General features: G+C 49.6%; 2 protein-coding genes across 2 annotated transcripts in view; one reads left to right on the forward strand and one right to left on the reverse strand.

The window, feature by feature from the left end:
- Positions 1–15,621, reverse strand: part of SLX4IP (SLX4 interacting protein) — a 258,954-nt gene extending 243,333 nt beyond the window's left edge. The window contains exon 1 of the mRNA XM_073672225.1: positions 15,514–15,621. The gene's annotated coding sequence lies outside the window, so the exon portion shown is untranslated. The remainder of the gene's footprint in view (positions 1–15,513) is intronic.
- Positions 15,622–15,683: 62 nt separating this feature from the next.
- LOC141257568 (uncharacterized) lies at positions 15,684–19,293 on the forward strand. Its single transcript, XM_073672226.1, has 2 exons — positions 15,684–15,822; positions 19,095–19,293. The coding sequence occupies exon 2, from the start codon at positions 19,108–19,110 to the stop codon at positions 19,291–19,293; it is 186 nt and encodes a 61-aa protein (XP_073528327.1). The 5' UTR covers positions 15,684–15,822; positions 19,095–19,107.
- Positions 19,294–20,490: the final 1,197 nt, after the last annotated feature.

Genomic DNA, 20,490 nt, shown 5'->3' on the forward strand with positions numbered 1-20,490 from the left:
AATAAGTTTAGCAACCTTGTGGTCCACAGTGATGGGATGTTGAGGGTTTTTACCACACAGATTTCGTTGCATTTTACGGGGGATCCATCCCGTCTTTCATGTGGCAGCAGATTTTACCGAAATAGACTTGAAATCTGATTCAAAAAGTCAATATTAAAACCGTTTCTTCTAGGAAATCACGAAGGGTAATATCGGATGGGACTAGTCCATGCCCAGCAGTTTAAACTCTAAACCATACATGTAAAACTCTGGCCCGGAGGGTGATTTTATTTGGTCAGCAACACCAGAACCACCATCCCAATGTGGGGCCATTATTCTGTATGGAGGACTATGTAGGGCCCATTATTCTGTATGGAGGACTATGCGGGGCCATTATTCTGTATGGAGGACTATGCGGGGCCATTATTCTGTATGGAGGACTATGTAGGGCCCATTATTCTGTATGGAGGACTATGCGGGGCCATTATTCTGTATGGAGGACTATGCGGGGCCATTATTCTGTATGGAGGACTATGTGGGGCCCATTATTCTGTATGGAGGACTATGCGGGGCCATTATTCTGTATGGAGGACTATGCGGGGCCATTATTCTGTATGGAGGACTATGTGGGGCCCATTGTTCTGTATGGAGGACTATGTGGGGCCCATTATACTGTATGAAGGACTATGTGGGGCCCATTATACTGCATGGAGGACTATGTGGGGCCCATTATACTGTATGGAGGACTATGTGGGCTCATTATACTGTATGGAGGACTATGCGGGGCCCATTATTCTGTATGGAGGACTATGTGGGGCCCATTGTTCTGTATGCAGGACTATGTGGGGCCCATTGTTCTGTATGGAGGACTATGTGGGGCCCATTATTCTGTATGGAGGACTATGTGGGGCCCATTGTTCTGTATGGAGTGTAGCGTCGGCGTCCCTGCTTCCTGCTAGGCAGGGACGCTGTTCCCTTCACCTCTCCGCTCTGTGCCCGGCGTCTTCCTCCCGCTCTGCTGGCAGCGCGCGCTGCTTCCCGGCCACGGTGCTTAGGGCGCGCGCGCGCTCCCCCTCTCTTAAAGGGACCGCGCGCGCCATCCTAAGGAGTCCCCGGCCAATGGCCGGAGGACTTCACGATATATAAGGCACCTCCTCCAAAATGGAGGTGCCCGAGCAATGTTGTTGCAAAGCCTTCACTCTGCTTCAGCCCTCAGGTCCTGTTTCCAGTTACCTGCCAGTCACCTGCCAGATTCCTGCCTGTTACCTGCCAGTCACCTGACAGATTCCTGCCTGTTACCTGCCAGTCACCTGACAGATTCCTGCCTGTTACCTGCCAGTCACCTGCCAGATTCCTGCTTGATACCTGCCAGATATCCGTTTACCTGCTTGCAAGCCTGCGGTCCGACGGTCTGCCTTCCGACACCTGTCAGTCTGTCTATGGACCAGCCTGCCCGCTCACCTGGGAGCGCTCGTCTGCTACCTGCCTGCTAGCCTACCTGGAGGCTCCGCCGTCACTTGCCGTGACCACCTGCCTGTCCAGAGACTCTTGTCTGCTCACCTGGGAGCGCTCATCTGCTACCTGCTTGCTAGCCTACCTGGAGGCTCCGCCGTCACTTGCCGTGACCACCTGCCTGTCCAGAGACTCCTGTCTGCTCACCTGGGAGCGCTCATCTGCTACCTGCCTGCTAGCCTACCTGGAGGCTCCGCCGTCACTTGCCGTGACCACCTGCCTGTCCAGAGACTCTCGCCTGCTCACCTAGGAGCGCTCACCTGCTACCTGCCTGCTAGCCTACCTGGAGGCTCTGCCGTCACTAGCCGTGACCACCTGCCTGTCCAGAGACTCACTTGCCGTGAGTACCCGTCCTTCTACCCAGAGACTGTCCCTGTCACTTGCCGTGACTACCTGCCCTTCTACCCAGAGACTGTCCCTGTCACTTGCCGTGACTACCTGCCCTTCTACCCAGAGACTGTCCCTGTCACTTGCCGTGACTACCTGCCCTTCTACCCAGAGACTGTCCCTGTCACTTGCCGTGACTACCTGCCCTTCTACCCAGAGACTGTCCCTGTCACTTGCCGTGACTACCTGCCCTTCTACCCAGAGATTGTCCCTGTCACTTGCCGTGATTACCTGCCCGTCTTCCCTGGGAGCCACCCGCTTCCTTACAAGGACCGCCCCCTTGTATAGTTGCTCAGAGGTTCCGCCTCCCAGACCCGTTACAGTTTGCTCGGGCCATGGAATCCGGTGGCACCCAAGCTCCCTCGCTCTCGAACCTATGTCATGAACTGTCCCGTCAGAGGTCCCAACAGGAGTCCATCCTGAGTCACCTGCGGAGTGTCAACTCTCGCCTGGACACTCTGTCTGCTCCACCTGCAACCACCGCTAGTGTCATGACTCGCAACCCGGCAGCGCCGCTGCCCACCAATACCATGGTATCCTGTCCCGGACCCCGGTTTTCTGCACCTCCTTATTTCGGAGGTGACTCCGCTCAAGCTCGGGGCTTCATAAACCAGTGCACCCTGCACTTTGAACTCTTGTCCCACCAGTTTATCTCCGACCGGTCCAAAGTAGCCTTTATCATGTGTCACCTCACGGGGGAGGCTCTGGCTTGGCTAAATCCTCTGTGGGAGAGAGGAGATCCCCTGGTGTCCGACCTGCCAGCCTTTCTCACGGCTTTCCGGAAAGTCTTCGACGAACCCGGACGGAAGACCTCATCCACATCGTCTCTGCTACGCCTCCGTCAAGGAGATCTCACCGTGGGCCAATATGCCATACGGTTCCGTACCCTTGCTTCGGAGCTGGCCTGGGATAACGACGCTCTGGTGTCTGTCTTCTGGGAAGGTCTGTCCGGCCGTATTAAAGATGAACTCGCCGGTCGGGACATTCCTACCACTCTCGACAACTTAATAACACTTGCCACCCGGATTGACATCCGATTCCAGGAGCGCGCCAAAGAGGTTACCCGTGAGAGGAGGTTTCCACGTCTAGCCCCCACCTTCCAGAAACCCGTCACTCCCTCCGTTACTCCCCAGGCACACTCACCTGAGCCTATGCAGGTCGACCAGACCAAGATGGTCAAAACCCGTCAAGACTTACGCCGTGCCGAGGGGAGCTGCTTCTACTGTGGCAGTAAGGAGCACCGGATCCGTTCCTGCCCAGAGAGGTCGGGAAACGCCTGTGTCTAGGATCGCTCAGAGAGGTCGCCCTAGACAAAAGTAAACCCTCTCCATCTCTGATGCTGTCAGTCTCTATCTCCTGCGGAGAGAACCGCTATTTCGAACTGGCTCAACTTGACTCAGGAGCTGCTGGAAATCTCATTTCTCAGTCTCTGGTAGAGAAATACCGCATTCCCACCAAACCTCTGGCCGTACCTTTATCTGTCGCCGCTGTGGATGGGGGCCTCTTACCACATCCCATCAAACTCATCACCGAATCCATAACTCTGCAGGTGGGAATGCTGCATTCTGAGAGCATCTCCTTTCATGTTCTGCCTGGGCTCTCTCACGCACTCTTGTTAGGCCTACCTTGGCTCCAGAAACATGCACCCGTGCTTGACTGGCAGACCGGAGAAGTCCTTCACTGGGGACAGGACTGCCATAGGACTTGTCTAGTTCCCGTTCATCCTGCTCGTCCTTCTCCTACCCCAGTCAGTCTACCCGGTCTACCGGTTCCCTATTGGTCTTATGCGGATGTCTTCAATAAAAAAGAAGCAGAGACATTACCCCCTCATAGACCATACGATTGTCCAATCGACCTGATTCCCGGCTCTACTCCTCCCCGTGGGCATATCTACCCTTTGTCCGCAGCGGAGACCCGGTCCATGTCAGAATATATTGAGGAGAATCTGGCCCGGGGATTTATCTGGAAATCTATCTCCCCGGCGGGAGCAGGCTTCTTCTTCGTCAAAAAGAAGGACGGCTCACTCCGTCCATGTATAGATTATAGAGGCCTTAACCAGATTACAGTGAAGAATAAATACCCCCTCCCGCTCATTCCTGAATTATTTGACCGCCTGAGGGGGGCTAGAATCTTCACCAAACTGGATCTCCGTGGGGCGTATAACCTGGTCCGTATCCGTCAGGGGGATGAGTGGAAGACGGCATTCAACACCCGGGACGGCCACTATGAGTACCTTGTAATGCCATTCGGTCTCTGTAACGCTCCTGCCGTCTTTCAAGAGTTGGTCAATGACATCTTCCGTGACCTTCTCTACTCCTGCGTGGTGGTGTACCTGGACGACATCTTGGTCTTCTCTCCGGACCTTCCTACTCACCGGAGGGATGTTCGTCAGGTCCTGCTCAGGCTCAGGCAGAACCACCTCTACGCTAAATATGAGAAGTGCATCTTTGAGCAGACCTCTCTTCCATTTCTGGGCTACATAATCTCTCAGACCGGCCTACAAATGGATCCTGAGAAACTGTCTGCCATCCAGAAGTGGCCCCGACCAGAGGGGTTGAAGGCTATTCAGCGGTTCCTGGGCTTCGCCAACTATTACCGCCTCTTCATACCGCACTTCTCTTCCAGGACTGCCCCTATCTCTGCGCTCACCTGTAAGGGTACTAATCCCAGAAGATGGCCGCCCGAAGCTGAGGAGGCCTTTCTTTCCTTAAAACAGGCCTTCTCCTCCGCCCTGGTGCTGCATCGTCCAGACGGCAACAAACAATTCTTCCTAGAAGTTGACGCTTCCTCCTCCGGAGCCAGGGCGGTACTTACCCAAAAGTCATCTTCCGGGAGAATGGTAACCTGCGGTTTTTTCTCCAAACTCTTCTCCTCTTCTGAGCGCAACTATTCTATTGGAGACCGTGAATTGTTAGCCATTAAGCTGGCACTGGAGGAGTAGCGTTACCTGCTCGAGGGGGCTCTTCATCCGGTAATAATTTACACGGACCACAAGAACTTGGCTTACCTTCAGAGCGCCCAGAGACTTAACCCGCGCCAAGCCCGGTGGTCCTTGTTTTTTGCCCGCTTTGATTTTGTTCTTCATTTTCGCCCGGCAGACAAAAACATCAAAGCTGACGCCTTGTCCCGATCCTTCCTGGTATCTGATCTAGAGGAGGAACCTAAGCACATCATTGATCCCGCCAGAGTAATGCAAGTGGCTCCCGTGAATCTAAATCGTCTCCCTCCCGGTAAGACGTTTGTAACTGTACCTGATCGGAAGAAGGTCCTACACTGGGGTCATTCGTCTAAGCTAGCTGGCCACGCCGGTCAGAAAAAGACCCTCCAGCTCATTACTGGTGGCCTTCCCTGCAAAAGGATGTAATAGACTTTGTTTCTGCCTGTGTGTCCTGCGCCCGCAACAAAGTTCCGAGACACCTGCCAGCCAGTCGCCTTCTTCCTCTTCCAGTACCTGCTGCCCCATGGCAGCATATTGCTATGGACTTTATAACGGATCTTCCTGTCTCTGCCGGTTGTACGGTCATTTGGGTGGTCGCTGATCGCTTCTCCAAGATGGCGCACTTCATTCCCCTGCCGGGTCTCCCGTCTGCACCCGAACTGGCTAAAGACTTTATCCGCCACATCTTCCGTCTCCATGACCTGCCCCTCCACATCATGTCAGATCGTGGGGTTCAGTTCACGCTTCTGGAGAGCCACATGTAAGTTGCTTGACGTCACTCTGGACTTCTCCGCTTACCATCCACAGTCCAATGGTCAAGTGGAGCGGATCAATCAGAACCTGACCAGTTACCTCCGGCACTTCGTTAATGCCCACCATTCGGACTGGGTGGATCTCCTACCATGGGCCGAGTTCTCTTACAATAATCACGAGAGCGAATCTTCCTCCGAATCCCCGTTTTTTGTAGTCTTCGGTCAGCATCCTCGGATCCCATTTCCCGTCTCCACCTCGGTGGACAATCCGGCTGCGGAATCTCTCGTTAGCGAATTCTCCTCCATTTGGGAGAGTACCCGATCCGCACTCCTTCAGTCGTCCGAACGGATGAAAAAACACGCTGACAAGAAACGCCTGGATCCTCCACAATTCCGTCCTGGAGATAAAGTCTGGCTCTCGTCCAAATATGTCCGGCTCAAGATTCCCTCCTACAAGTTAGGGCCTCGGTTCATCAGCCCACTGGAAGTTATCAAACAGATCAACCCGGTGGCCTATAAATTAAAACTCCCAGCCAACTTACGGATCCCTAACTCCTTCCATGTATCTCTTCTCAAACCCGTGGTACTTAACTCTTTTTCCAAGTCTACAGGTACGCCTCCTGCTCCGGTTTCCGCTGAGAACGAGTTTGAGGTAGAGAACATTCTGGCCACCAAAAGGGTAAGAGGAAAAACCTTTTTTCTGGTAGATTGGAAGGGGTTTGGTCCTGAGAAGAGAACGTGGGAGCCCCGGGAGAACATCCATGCCCCTCTCATCCTTGATAAATTTCTCTCTGGCCTAAAAAAGGGGGGGCCTAGAGGGGGGGGTACTGTAGCATCGGCGTCCCTGCCTCCTGCTAGGCAGGGACGCTGTTCCCCTCACCTCTCCGCTCTGTGCCCAGCGTCTTCCTCCCGCTCTGCTGGCAGCGCGCGCTGCTTCCCGGCCACGATGCTTAGGGCGCGCGCGCGCGCTCCCCCTCCCTTAAAGGGGCCGCGCGCGCCGTCCTAAGGAGTCCCCGGCCAATGGCCGGAGGACTTCACCATATAAAAGGCACCTCCTCCAAAATGGAGGTGCCCGAGCAATGTTGTTGCAAAGCCTTCACTCTGCTTCAGCCCTCAGGTCCTGTTTCCAGTTACCTGCCAGTCACCTGCGAGATTCCTGCCTGTTACCTGCCAGTCACCTGACAGATTCCTGCCTGTTACCTGCCAGTCACCTGACAGATTCCTGCCTGTTACCTGCCAGTCACCTGCCAGATTCCTTCTTGATACCTGCCAGATATCCGTTTACCTGCTTGCAAGCCTGCGGTCCGACGGTCTGCCTTCCGACACCTGTCAGTCTGTCTATGGACCAGCCTGCCCGCTCACCTGGGAGCGCTCGTCTGCTACCTGCCTGCTAGCCTACCTGGAGGCTCCGCCGTCACTTGCCGTGACCACCTGCCTGTCCAGAGACTCTTGTCTGCTCACCTGGGAGCGCTCATCTGCTACCTGCCTGCTAGCCTACCTGGAGGCTCCGCCGTCACTTGCCGTGACCACCTGCCTGTCCAGAGACTCTCGCCTGCTCACCTAGGAGCGCTCACCTGCTACCTGCCTGCTAGCCTACCTGGAGGCTCTGCCGTCACTAGCCGTGACCAGCTGCCTGTCCAGAGACTGTCCCTGTCACTTGCCGTGAGTACCCGCCCTTCTACCCAGAGACTGTCCCTGTCACTTGCCGTGACTACCTGCCCTTCTACCCAGAGACTGTCCCTGTCACTTGCCGTGACTACCTGCCCTTCTACCCAGAGACTGTCCCTGTCACTTGCCGTGACTACCTGCCCTTCTACCCAGAGACTGTCCCTGTCACTTGCCGTGATTACCTGCCCGTCTTCCCTGGGAGCCACCCGCTTCCTTACAAGGACCGCCCCCTTGTATAGTGGCTCAGAGGTTCCGCCTCCCAGACCTGTTACATGGAGGACTATGTGGGGCCCATTGTTCTGTATGGAGGACTATGTGGGGCCCATTGTTCTGTATGGAGGACTATGTGGGGCCCATTGTTCTGTATGGAGGACTATGTGGGGCCCATTGTTCTGTATGGAGGACTATGTGGGGCCCATTGTTCTGTATGGAGGACTATGTGGGGCCCATTATTCTGTATGGAGGACTATGCGGGGTTATTATTCTGTATGGAGGACTATGCGGGGCCATTATTCTGTATGGAGGACTATGCGGGGCCATTATTCTGTATGGAGGAGTATGTGGGGCCATTATTCTGTATGGAGGAGTATGTGGGGCCATTATTCTGTATAGAGGACTGTGTGGGGCCCATTATACTGTATAGAGGACTATGTGGGGCCATTATTCTGTATAGAGGACTGTGTGGGGCCCATTCTACTGTATAGAGGACTATGTGGGGCCATTATTCTGTATGAAGGACTATGTGGGGCCCATTATTCTGTATGGAGGACTATGTGAGGCCCATTATTCTGTATGGAGGACTATATGGGACCCATTGTTCTGTATGGAGGACTATGTGGGGCCCATTATACTGTATGGAGGACTATGTGGGGCCCATTATACTGTATGGAGGACTATGTGGCCCATTATACTGTATGGAGGACTATGTGGGGCCCATTATTCTGTATGGAGGACTATGTGGGGCCCATTGTTCTGTATGAAGGACTATGTGGGGCCCATTGTTCTGTATGGAGGACTATGTGGGATCCATTGTTCTGTATGGAGGACTATGTGGGGCCCATTGTTCTGTATGGAGGACTATGTGGGATCCATTGTTCTGTATGGAGGACTATGTGGGGTCCATTGTTCTGTATGGAGGACTATGTGGGGCCCATTATTCTGTATGGAGGAATATGTGGGGCCATTATTCTGTATGGAGGAGTATGTGGGGCCATTATTCTGTATGGAGGAGTATGTGGGGCCATTATTCTGTATAGAGGACTGTGTGGGGCCCATTATACTGTATAGAGGACTATGTGGGGCCCATTATACTGTATAGAGGACTATGTGGGGCCATTATTCTGTATGAAGGACTATGTGGGGCCCATTATTCTGTATGGAGGACTATGTGAGGCCCATTATTCTGTATGGAGGACTATGTGGGACCCATTGTTCTGTATGGAGGACTATGTGGGACCCATTGTTCTGTATGGAGGACTATGTGGGGCCCATTGTTCTGTATGGAGGACTATGTGGGATCCATTGTTCTGTATGGAGGACTATGTGGGGTCCATTGTTCTGTATGGAGGACTATGTGGGGCCCATTATTCTGTATGGAGGACTATGTAGGGCCCATTGTTCTGAATGGAGGACTATGTGGGGCCCATTGTTCTGTATGGAGGACTATGTGGGGCCCATTATACTGTACGGAGGACTATGTGGAGCCCATTATACTGTATGGAGGACTATGTGGGCCCATTATACTGTATGGAGGACTATGTGGGCCCATTATACTGTATGGAGGACTATGTGGGGCCCTTTATTCTGTATGGAGGACTATGTGGGGCCCATTATTCTGTATGGAGGACTATGTGGGGCCCATTGTTCTGTATGGAGGACTATGTGAGGCCCATTGTTCTGTATGGAGGACTAAGTGGGGCCCATTGTTCTGTATGGAGGACTATGTGGGGCCCATTGATCTGTATGGAGGACTATGTGGGATCCATTGTTCTGTATGGAGGACTATGTGGGGCCCATTGTTCCGTATGGAGGACTATGTGGGGCCCATTGTTCTGTATGGAGGACTAAGTGGGGCCCATTGTTCCGTATGGAGGACTATGTGGGGCCCATTGTTCTGTATTGAGGACTATGTGGGGCCCAGTGTTCTGTATTGAGGACTATGTGGGGCCCATTGTTCTGTATTGAGGACTATAGTGCGCCATTTATACTGTATGGAGGACTATGTGGGGCCCATTGTTCCGTATGGAGGACTATGTGGGGCCCATTGTTCCGTATGGAGGACTATGTGGGGCCCATTGTTCTGTATTGAGGACTATGTGGGGCCCATTGTTCTGTATTGAGGACTATAGTGCGCCATTTATACTGTATGGAGGACTATGCGGGGCCATTGTTCCGTATGGAGGACTATGTGAGGCCATTATTCTGTATGAAGGACTATGTGGGGCCCATTATTCTGTATGGAGGACTATGTGAGGCCCATTATTCTGTATGGAGGACAATGTGGGACCCATTGTTCTGTATGGAGGACTATGTGGGGCCCATTGTTCTGTATGGAGGACTATGTGGGGCCCATTGTTCTGTATGGAGGACTATGTGGGGTCCATTGTTCTGTATGGAGGACTATGTGGGGCCCATTATACTGTATGGAGGACTATGTGGGGCCCATTATACTGTACGGAGGACTATGTGGAGCCCATTATACTGTATGGAGGACTATGTGGGCCCATTATACTGCATGGAGGACTATGTGGGGCCCATTATTCTGTATGGAGGACTATGTGGGGCCCATTATTCCGTATGGAGGACTATGTGTGGCCCATTGTTCTGTATGGAGGACTATGTGCGGCCCATTGTTCTGTATGGAGGACTATGTGGGATCCATTGTTCTGTATGGAGGACTATGTGGGGCCCATTGTTCCGTATGGAGGACTATGTGGGGCCTATTGTTCTGTATGGAGGACTAAGTGGGGCCCATTGTTCCGTATGGAGGACTATGTGGGGCCCATTGTTCTGTATTGAGGACTATGTGGGGCCCATTGTTCTGTATTGAGGACTATGTGGGGCCCATTGTTCTGTATTGAGGACTATAGTGCGCCATTTATACTGTATGGAGGACTAAGTGGGGCCCATTGTTCCGTATGGAGGACTATGTGGGGCCCATTGTTCCGTATGGAGGACTATGTGGGGCCCATTGTTCTATATGGAGGACTAAGTGGGGCCCATTGTTCTGTATTGAGGTCTATGTGGGGCCCATTGTTCTGTATGGAGGACTATGTGGGGCCCATTGTTCTGTATGGAGGACTATGTGGGATCCATTGTTCTGTATGGAGGACTATGTGGGGCCCATTGTTCCGTATGGAGGACTATGTGGGGCCCATTGTTCTGTATGGAGGACTAAGTGGGGCCCATTGTTCCGTATGGAGGACTATGTGGGGCCCATTGTTCAATATGGAGGACTAAGTGGGGCCCATTGTTCTGTATTGAGGACTATGTGGGGCCCATTGTTCTGTATTGAGGACTATAGTGCGCCATTTATACTGTATGGAGGACTATGTGGGGCCCATTGTTCCGTATGGAGGACTATGTGGGGCCCATTGTTCTATATGGAGGACTAAGTGGGGCCCATTGTTCTGTATTGAGGACTATGTGGGGCCCATTGTTCTGTATTGAGGACTATAGTGCGCCATTTATACTGGTTGGCCAGCGACTTTGTCCAAGTTTTTCATTTTGGCCCTGTGTGTGTTTGAGTTTGACATCCCTGCTCTAAACGCAGGTTTTTCCACAAGTAAAATCTGCCATATGAACGTACCCTAAGGGGTCACATATAGATGGTCCTCAATAACTGGAATCAGCTGCGCTCCTGGATTCAACTCATCACTTTGATTGCGCTGATGCAAATAAGAAAAAGCAACAGAGCTGGAGGGGATGTCAGCCATGCAAACTGCTAGGTCAGTGTGAGGCACCGAGCCCTGGAAGAAGCTTGCAGAACGTCTGTGTGATTTTACACAAGTGATGCAAGCTGTCATTGGTTTTCACAGTTTAGAAGATATAGGCGGCATCACTATGCGAAAGGTCTCTTTATTCACCCTTGCACTGTTTCAGTTCAACTACGGAGCCTTTCTCCTGTAGACAGAGCAGGACATTTGCCAAGGCAAAAATTAGATGGCAGCCACACGGCTTTATAACATTATTAACCTGCAGGTTTACCCTATCTCTGTAGGTTAATAGTGTTTTTTACATGACAGATTCCCTTTAAATGCATGTATGTGGGGCTAAAAAAAATCATGTTTTTAATTCAATTTCATAAAAATTTTGCACCATTTTGCCCAGCTAAAAAGAGCTGAAAAAAAAGACTGGTAGAAGCGTTAGAAACTCTCTCATCAAACCTTTAGAATGAGCTCACACAGGGATTCTCAATTCACCCATTGTGCTTCTAGCAATAGACAGCATTAGCGCTCGTCCAGATGACCGTAATAATCGGACGAGTGCCATTAGTCGTTTTATTATGTTATTCTATGGGGCCGAGCACATTTACAATTTTGTCCTCTGACCGAGTCTGGAGAAGAAAAAAAATCACACCATGCACAAGTTTGATCCAGTATTCAGATCGCAATCGGCCATGCAAGGCAATGACTGTGTGGAAAACATCAGACTGCACTCAGATGACATCTGAGTGCAATCAGATTTCCATGGACTGACAGAATGGAGATGGAGACATTTTTTTCTCCATCTTCTCTTCTTCCGAATGAATTGGATCACACTATGATGACACTCTGATCAGTGTGAATTGCATAATTGACCCGATTTTCTCGTCTGCACCTAGCTTAACACAAGGGCTACAGAAGGCAAATGGTGCAAAATTATAAATATACCCAATTATACAAATGATTGTTAGCAAATAATACATGCAGTTAAGAAAGAAAAAATGTTCCAAAAGGTGGACAACCCCTTTAAGGATGTTTGTTTACCAAGTGCAACTTGTATCTTCCATTTACTGCAATAGGACTTCAGATTTGGTTTGGCTAAGGGAAAATCTATTCAGAATGTATTCACATAGGACATATCTGCTTTGGAAACCAGAATGGAAAACCATGCGGTTGTATGAACAGTGAAATAGGTTTTACATTGAAACCAATGGGTTGTGTTTTGTAGACATTTTTCACACCATTTTTAACATGGAAAATGTTCTTTCCACATGAAAACTGATAAAAATACCCCAAAACGTAACCGTACCACTAGTGTCTGCGCCAGCATGGCATTTCATGTGCTTCCCGGTCATTAGCAGAACCATTAGAGCGCACGTCCCAGACACATACACCTGTACACCACACATACAACTATATACCACACACTTACACCTATATACCACACACGTACACCTATATACTACACACTTGTATCTCATGTACACCTATACACCACACGTACACCTGTATGCCACATGTACACCACACACGTACACCTATATACCACACGTACACACCACACACGCACACCTCATGTACACCTATACACCACACACGTACACCTATATACCACACACGTACACCTCATGTACACCTATACACCACACACGCACACCTCATGTACACCTATACACCACACACGTACACCTATATACCACACACGTACACCTCATGTACACCTATACACCACACACGCACACCTCATGTACACCTATACACCACACACGTACACCTCATGTACACCTACACACCACACACGCACACCTATATACCACACACGTACACCTCATGTACACCTACACACCACACACGCACACCTCATGTACACCTATACACCACACACGCACACCTATATACCACACGTACACCTCATGTACACCTACACACCACACACGCACACCTCACGTACACCTATATACCACACACACACACCTCATGTACACCTATACACCACACACGCACACCTATATACCACACACGTACACCTCATGTACACCTACACACCACACACGCACACCTCATGTACACCTATACACCACACACGTACACCTATATACCACACACGCACACCTCATGTACACCTATACACCACACACGTACACCTATATACCACACACGTACACCTCATGTACACCTATACACCACACACGTACACCTCATGTACACCTATACACCACACACGTACACCTATATACCACACACGTACACCTCATGTACACCTATACACCACACACGCACACCTCATGTACACCTATACACCACACACGTACACCTATATACCACACACGTACACCTCATGTACACCTATACACCACACACGCACACCTCATGTACACCTATACACCACACACGTACACCTATATACCACACACGTACACCTCATGTACACCTATACACCACACACCTCATGTACACCTATACACCACACACGTACACCTATATACCACACACGTACACCTCATGTACACCTATACACCACACACGCACACCTCATGTACACCTATACACCACACACGTACACCTATATACCACACACGTACACCTCATGTACACCTATACACCACACACGCACACCTCATGTACACCTATACACCACACACGTACACCTCATGTACACCTACACACCACACGCACACCTCATGTACACCTATACACCACACACGTACACCTATATACCACACACGTACACCTCATGTACACCTATACACCACACACGTACACCTATATACCACACACGTACACCTCATGTACACCTATACACCACACACCTCATGTACACCTATACACCACACACGCACACCTATATACCACACACGTACACCTCATGTACACCTACACACCACACACGCACACCTCATGTACACCTATACACCACACACGCACACCTATATACCACACACGTACACCTCATGTACACCTACACACCACACACGCACACCTCATGTACACCTATACACCACACACGCACACCTATATACCACACGTACACCTCATGTACACCTACACACCACACACGCACACCTCATGTACAACTATACACCACACACGTACACCTATATACCACACACGCACACCTCATGTACACCTATACACCACACACGCACACCTATATACCACACACGTACACCTCATGTACACCTACACACCACACACGCACACCTCATGTACACCTATACACCACACACGTACACCTATATACCACACATGCACACCTCATGTACACCTATACACCACACACGTACACCTATATACCACACACGTACACCTCATGTACACCTATACACCACACACGTACACCTCATGTACACCTATACACCACACACGTACACCTATATACCACACACGTACACCTCATGTACACCTATACACCACACACGCACACCTCATGTACACCTATACACCACACACGTACACCTATATACCACACACGTACACCTCATGTACACCTATACACCACACACGCACACCTCATGTACACCTATACACCACACACGTACACCTATATACCACACACGTACACCTCATGTACACCTATACACCACACACCTCATGTACACCTATACACCACACACGTACACCTATATACCACACACGTACACCTCATGTACACCTACACACCACACACGCACACCTCATGTACACCTATACACCACACGTACACCTATATACCACACACGTACACCTCATGTACACCTACACACGCACACCTCATGTACACCTATACACCACACACGTACACCAATATACCACACACGTACACCTCATGTACACCTATACACCACACACGTACACCTATACACCACACACGCACACCTCATGTACACCTATACACCACACGTACACCTATATACCACACACGTACACCTCATGTACACCTACACACCACACACGCACACCTCATGTACACCTATACACCACACACGCACACCTCATGTACACCTATACACCACACACGTACACCTCATGTACACCTACACACCACACACGTACACCTATATACCACACACGTACACCTCATGTACACTTATACACCACACACGCACACCTCATGTACACCTATACACCACACGTACACCTGTACACCACACATGTATACCACATGTACACCTATATACCACACGGTTGACATTGACTGCAATTACAAAAGAAAAATATACTTTTTTCTTTTTACTACAGTTGGATTGTAAATCTGGCATTGGCTTTGACTGAGCATCTACAAATCTGAAAAAAAAATATACAAAGATTTCACATATATTGCATTTTTGCAAAATCTAAATAATTTATTGAATCTGGAGTGAAAGTATAAGCAGACCTTTCCAGGATGACACAACGTTTGAGGCCGGCTCAGGCCGCCGTAGTCGTGTGGTATGCCGCCATGTTTATGTAGTCCGTCGCCAACTTGTTTTCCCACTATCCTGATGTAGCGGTTACAATAACAACCAATGGGAGCTCACGTATCATAGAATCTTACGAAACACAAGTGAGAGTCGCGCTCCTATTGGTGGAAGGATGGCAGCGCGATTACAGGCAGAGAAGGTGACCTGAGCGCAGAGTTGTCGCCTCCTCGGTATTTCCGGTGCTGAAGCTCCTGCACCACAGCCGGCTGTAGTGTACGGTACAGGTGAGGCTGAGCTGCGGGGAGTGGGGACATTACATATTACACTCGGTGGGCACCTGTAGCCTTCATACACACCTGCAGCCGAGCGCTGATATAATGGTTGTCAGTGGCACGTGGTGTGGAGAGTTGTAGCCTAGCACTCACTGCAGTGTCACTGTGGCTGTCCAGACTCCAGGTGCTAATGCTTTGAAAAAATGGCAACAATGAAGCCCTACAGCTGGCGACACAAGGCAGGAGAGGGATTCCATAAATGTGCAGGTGCTGAGACTGGTTGCTACAGGCAACGGCTCTAGTTTGTCATGAATCTTGATACATATTTACAACAAAAAAGACACCGACCCAACATTTCTCCAGCAGTTATCCGTCGCTAGACTATGTATGACCCACTATGCCATCGAAGCTGCCAAGAGAAAAGCGGCCAGCCCTTTTTTTTTTTTTTTTTTTTTTTTTTTTTTTAATGTTTATTTAGTATCTGCAGTTATGACCTGTAACTGTAAAGAAGCCTTTCCTATAGAGATGCTGGAATCGCTTTACAATATATGGCATTGTGCTCCAATAATAATTGTTATTTTTTTAGCGCCAACATATTCCACAGCACTTTACAATTTTAGGAGGGACTTGTACAGACAATAAAGACTTTACAGAATAAACATAACTCAGATACCAGGAGGAGAGAGGGCCCTGATCACAAGCTACAGTCCAGGGCCGGCTCCAGGTTTTTGTGGGCCCCGGGCGAAAGAGTCTCAGTTGGCCCCTTTGACACATACCACAATTCATGATGCACAGATACCGCAGAGAAATATATATATATATAGTACAAGGACAAAGATTTCACTTCTTACATTACATGAGTGATATCTATTGTAAATTCTACAATAGCTCAGAAATCGGCAAATCGCTCCACACATTATACTTGTCCCCATATAACGCTCCATACAGGATACTGGCCCCCCACATAATGCCTCATGCAGGCTGTTCCCCCCCACATAATGCCCCATGCAGGATGTTACATCCCCTTACATATAATGCCCCATGCAGGATGTTACACCCCCCTCCCTTATAATGGCCCATGCAGGATGTTACACCCCCTCCCTTATAATGGCCCATGCAGGATGTTACACCCCCTCCCTTATAATGCCCCATACAGGATGTAACACAACCCCCTCCATTATAATGCCCCATGCAGGATGACACACACACACACCCCCCTCCATTATAATGCCCCATGCAGGATGTCACACCCCCCCCCTCCATTATAATGCCCCATGCCGGATGTCACCCCCCCTTCTAATGCCCCATGCAGGATGTCACACACCCCCCTCCCTTATAATGCCCCATGCAGGATGTCACACACCCCCCTCCCTTATAATGCCCCATGCAGGATGTCACACACCCCCTCCCTTATAATGCCCCATGCAGGATGTCACACACCCCCTCCCTTATAATGCCCCATGCAGGATGTCACACCCCCCCCTCCCTTATAATGCCCCATGCAGGATGTCACACCCCCCCCTCCCTTATAATGCCCCATGCAGGATGTCACACCCCCCCCCCCTTATAATGCCCCATGCAGGATGTCACACCCCCCCCTCACTTATAATGCCCCATGCTGGATGTCACACACCCCCTCCCTTATAGTGCCCCATGCAGGATGTTACACCCCCTCCCTTATAATGCCCCATACAGGATGTCACACCCCCTACCCCCTTATAATGCCCCATGCAGGATGTCACACACCCCCTCCCTTATAGTGCCCCATGCAGGATGTTACACCCCCTCCCTTATAATGCCCCATACAGGATGTCACACCCCCTACCCCCTTATAATGCCCCATGCAGGATGTCACACACCCCACTCCATTATAATGCTCCATGCAGGATGTCACACAACCCCCTCCATTATAATGCCCCATGCAGGATGACACACACACACACCCCCCTCCATTATAATGCCCCATGCAGGATGTCACACCCCCCCCCTCCATTATAATGCCCCATGCCGGATGTCACCCCCCCTTCTAATGCCCCATGCAGGATGTCACACACCCCCCTCCCTTATAATGCCCCATGCAGGATGTCACACACCCCCCTCCCTTATAATGCCCCATGCAGGATGTCACACCCCCCCTCCCTTATAATGCCCCATGCAGGATGTCACACCCCCCCTCCCTTATAATGCCCCATGCAGGATGTCACACCCCCCCTCCCTTATAATGCCCCATGCAGGATGTCACACCCCCCCTCCCTTATAATGCCCCATGCAGGATGTCACACACCCCCTCACTTATAATGCCCCATGCAGGATGTCACACACCCCCTCACTTATAATGCCCCATGCTGAATGTCACACACCCCCTCCTTTATAATGACCCATGCAGGATGTCACACCACCCCCTCCCTTATAATGCCCCATGCAGGATGTCACCCCCCCTCCCTTATAATGCCCCATGCAGGATGTCACACACCCCCCTCCCTTATAATGCCCCATGCAGGATGTCACACCCCCCCCCCTTATAATGCCCCATGCAGGATGTCACACCCCCCCCCTCACTTATAATGCCCCATGCTGGATGTCACACACCCCCTCCCTTATAGTGCCCCATGCAGGATGTCACACACCTGTTATTGCAGCTGGGGGACAGGTTTTCCAAAAATGGAAAACCCATATAAGGAACGTAGACTCTAAATTCTTTTATATATTTCAAATAACAACCAGAGCAGGTACCTTCCTGCCGCTGCTTGGGTCTCAATGCTTTGGCTGCAATGGTGACATCATGTTGACAGTGCACGTTACTGCTACTGCCAATCACTGAGCTTAGTAGCTAACACAAGTAATAGCAGCTCAATCTCCACGAGGGAAGAGAAAACAGGCTATTATGTGCTGAATAGAAGTTGTACTGATAAGAGCAATGAATACAGCTGCATCCTAGATGCACACATACCTTACGTTCAGCCTGTATAACTGGGAGGGTCAATCCCAGAAGACACAGTTCTGCATCTTAGATCAGGCCGCAATCAGCATTTCAGGAGTTTTGAAAGTGAATAATGGAATGAAGATTGCTGACTGAAACTTTGTACAATATGTAACTAACATATCAAAAGCATGTTTTTCATGTCTGAGGTTTCCATAGCCTTTTAGCGGACTGCATTTGACATATCTGTGTGTATTCTTGGTCCCGCTCGTACTCGAACATGCGTCTTTCTCCAGGCCCTGCTGTGTTATTTCCGATTTGTAGCATTATTTTTCTTATATATATATATTTTGTTTTTGTGTAGATTGATCCAAGTGATGGGACTAAAATCAATATGGAAGAGCTACAAAGTTTTGATTGTTATGGGAACAAGTCTTGGAGTAATACACTGGGGCTGGATTAACATGCAGTCAAACCCAATATTTCATCCTGAGGGTCAAGGTCGATTACCATCCATTTTTCGGTTTCTTTCAAGTAAAGAAACGGATCCAAAAGACAAATAATGGTGTGATTGTGGTCCTTTAGGTAGGTGTCTATTCCATCCATCTGTATTCCCAGCTATACCATGCTACAGACCTCCAAAACTAAACCTCAGGACTTTCATTTGCACATCTTCTATGTTTAAAATTAACAAATCTGTAATAAAGTCGCATGTGCATAGCCATATTACAGTCCAGTATGGACAGTCTTGGAAAAGGCACCCATAGATATATTTGGGGTCTCACTGTACATGCACAAACATGTGAAGTTTTTTATTCTGTCAATTACATATGTTCAAATGGTGACATCAGTCTTATGTAAGATACTATTCTCATATTTAAGCATTAGTACTAGGGGAAAATAGCTCCAAACATACGGCAGCACATGGGGAAGCTTCCTCCATACAACTCTTCCTTGTGCATGAGGCATCAAGTCCATCTGTTAAATTATAAAAAAAAAATGTTTAGTATGATTTGTTTATTGAAATCCTATTGACAACTTATCTGGCTGCCAGATCAACTTAAGGGTTGTTCCCTCACTTTCACTTACTCCTTAAATATGTTCTCCAGTAATGTAATAAAACTGTCCCTGTCACTTAACTCGAACGGCGTCACGTGTCAGGACAGGCTGCAGTCTGAAGAAACACAGCTCCCGAGATCTGTGTCTCAACTGACAGAGGAGCTGTATTGTAAACGCATGTTCCTCCGTGAGCCCAGGAGAAGAAATGAATCTATTCCTCGGCCAACTGCGCATGGAGGACTGAGGCTGGAAAAAAATTACTTTTGTGATCAGTTAGCCGAAGAGAAGAATTACTTCTTCTCCTGTCACAGACCTTCTCGAGTAGCTCCAGTATGTGAGCTTATGATACGGCTCCTCTGTCAGTTGAGGCACAGGTCTCAAGAACTGTTTTTCTTCAGACTACAACCTGTTCTGACATGACTACGATGGGCTGCCGTATGAATTACATGATGGGGATAATGTTGTTCAATTCTTGGAGAAGCCATCCAAAGGGGTATGTTGGCCATCTTTTTTTTTTGTGTAAATGCAAATGCATGATCTGTGGGAAAATAAGAAAATCAGTCTTAAATAACCCATGATGCTCTAGTGCTACTCCCTGTCCTTGTTGATGTGCACACTGCATCATGTAAACTACAAGTGTACTGAGCCCAGGCATTGGCTGCAGTGTTCACATGCCATAGACATAACCTCTCGGCTGCAGC

This window comes from Phyllobates terribilis, unplaced genomic scaffold, assembly GCF_046119375.1.
Source record: "Phyllobates terribilis strain yellow unplaced genomic scaffold, ASM4611937v1 Scaffold_3__8_contigs__length_932513732, whole genome shotgun sequence".
In the NCBI taxonomy this organism is placed as follows: domain Eukaryota; kingdom Metazoa; phylum Chordata; class Amphibia; order Anura; family Dendrobatidae; genus Phyllobates; species Phyllobates terribilis.

Coding starts and splice junctions, on each gene's coding strand:
- LOC141257568 (XM_073672226.1), top strand. CDS start 19,108: ATGGGACTAAAATCAATATGGAAGAGCTACAAAGTTTTGATTGTTATG.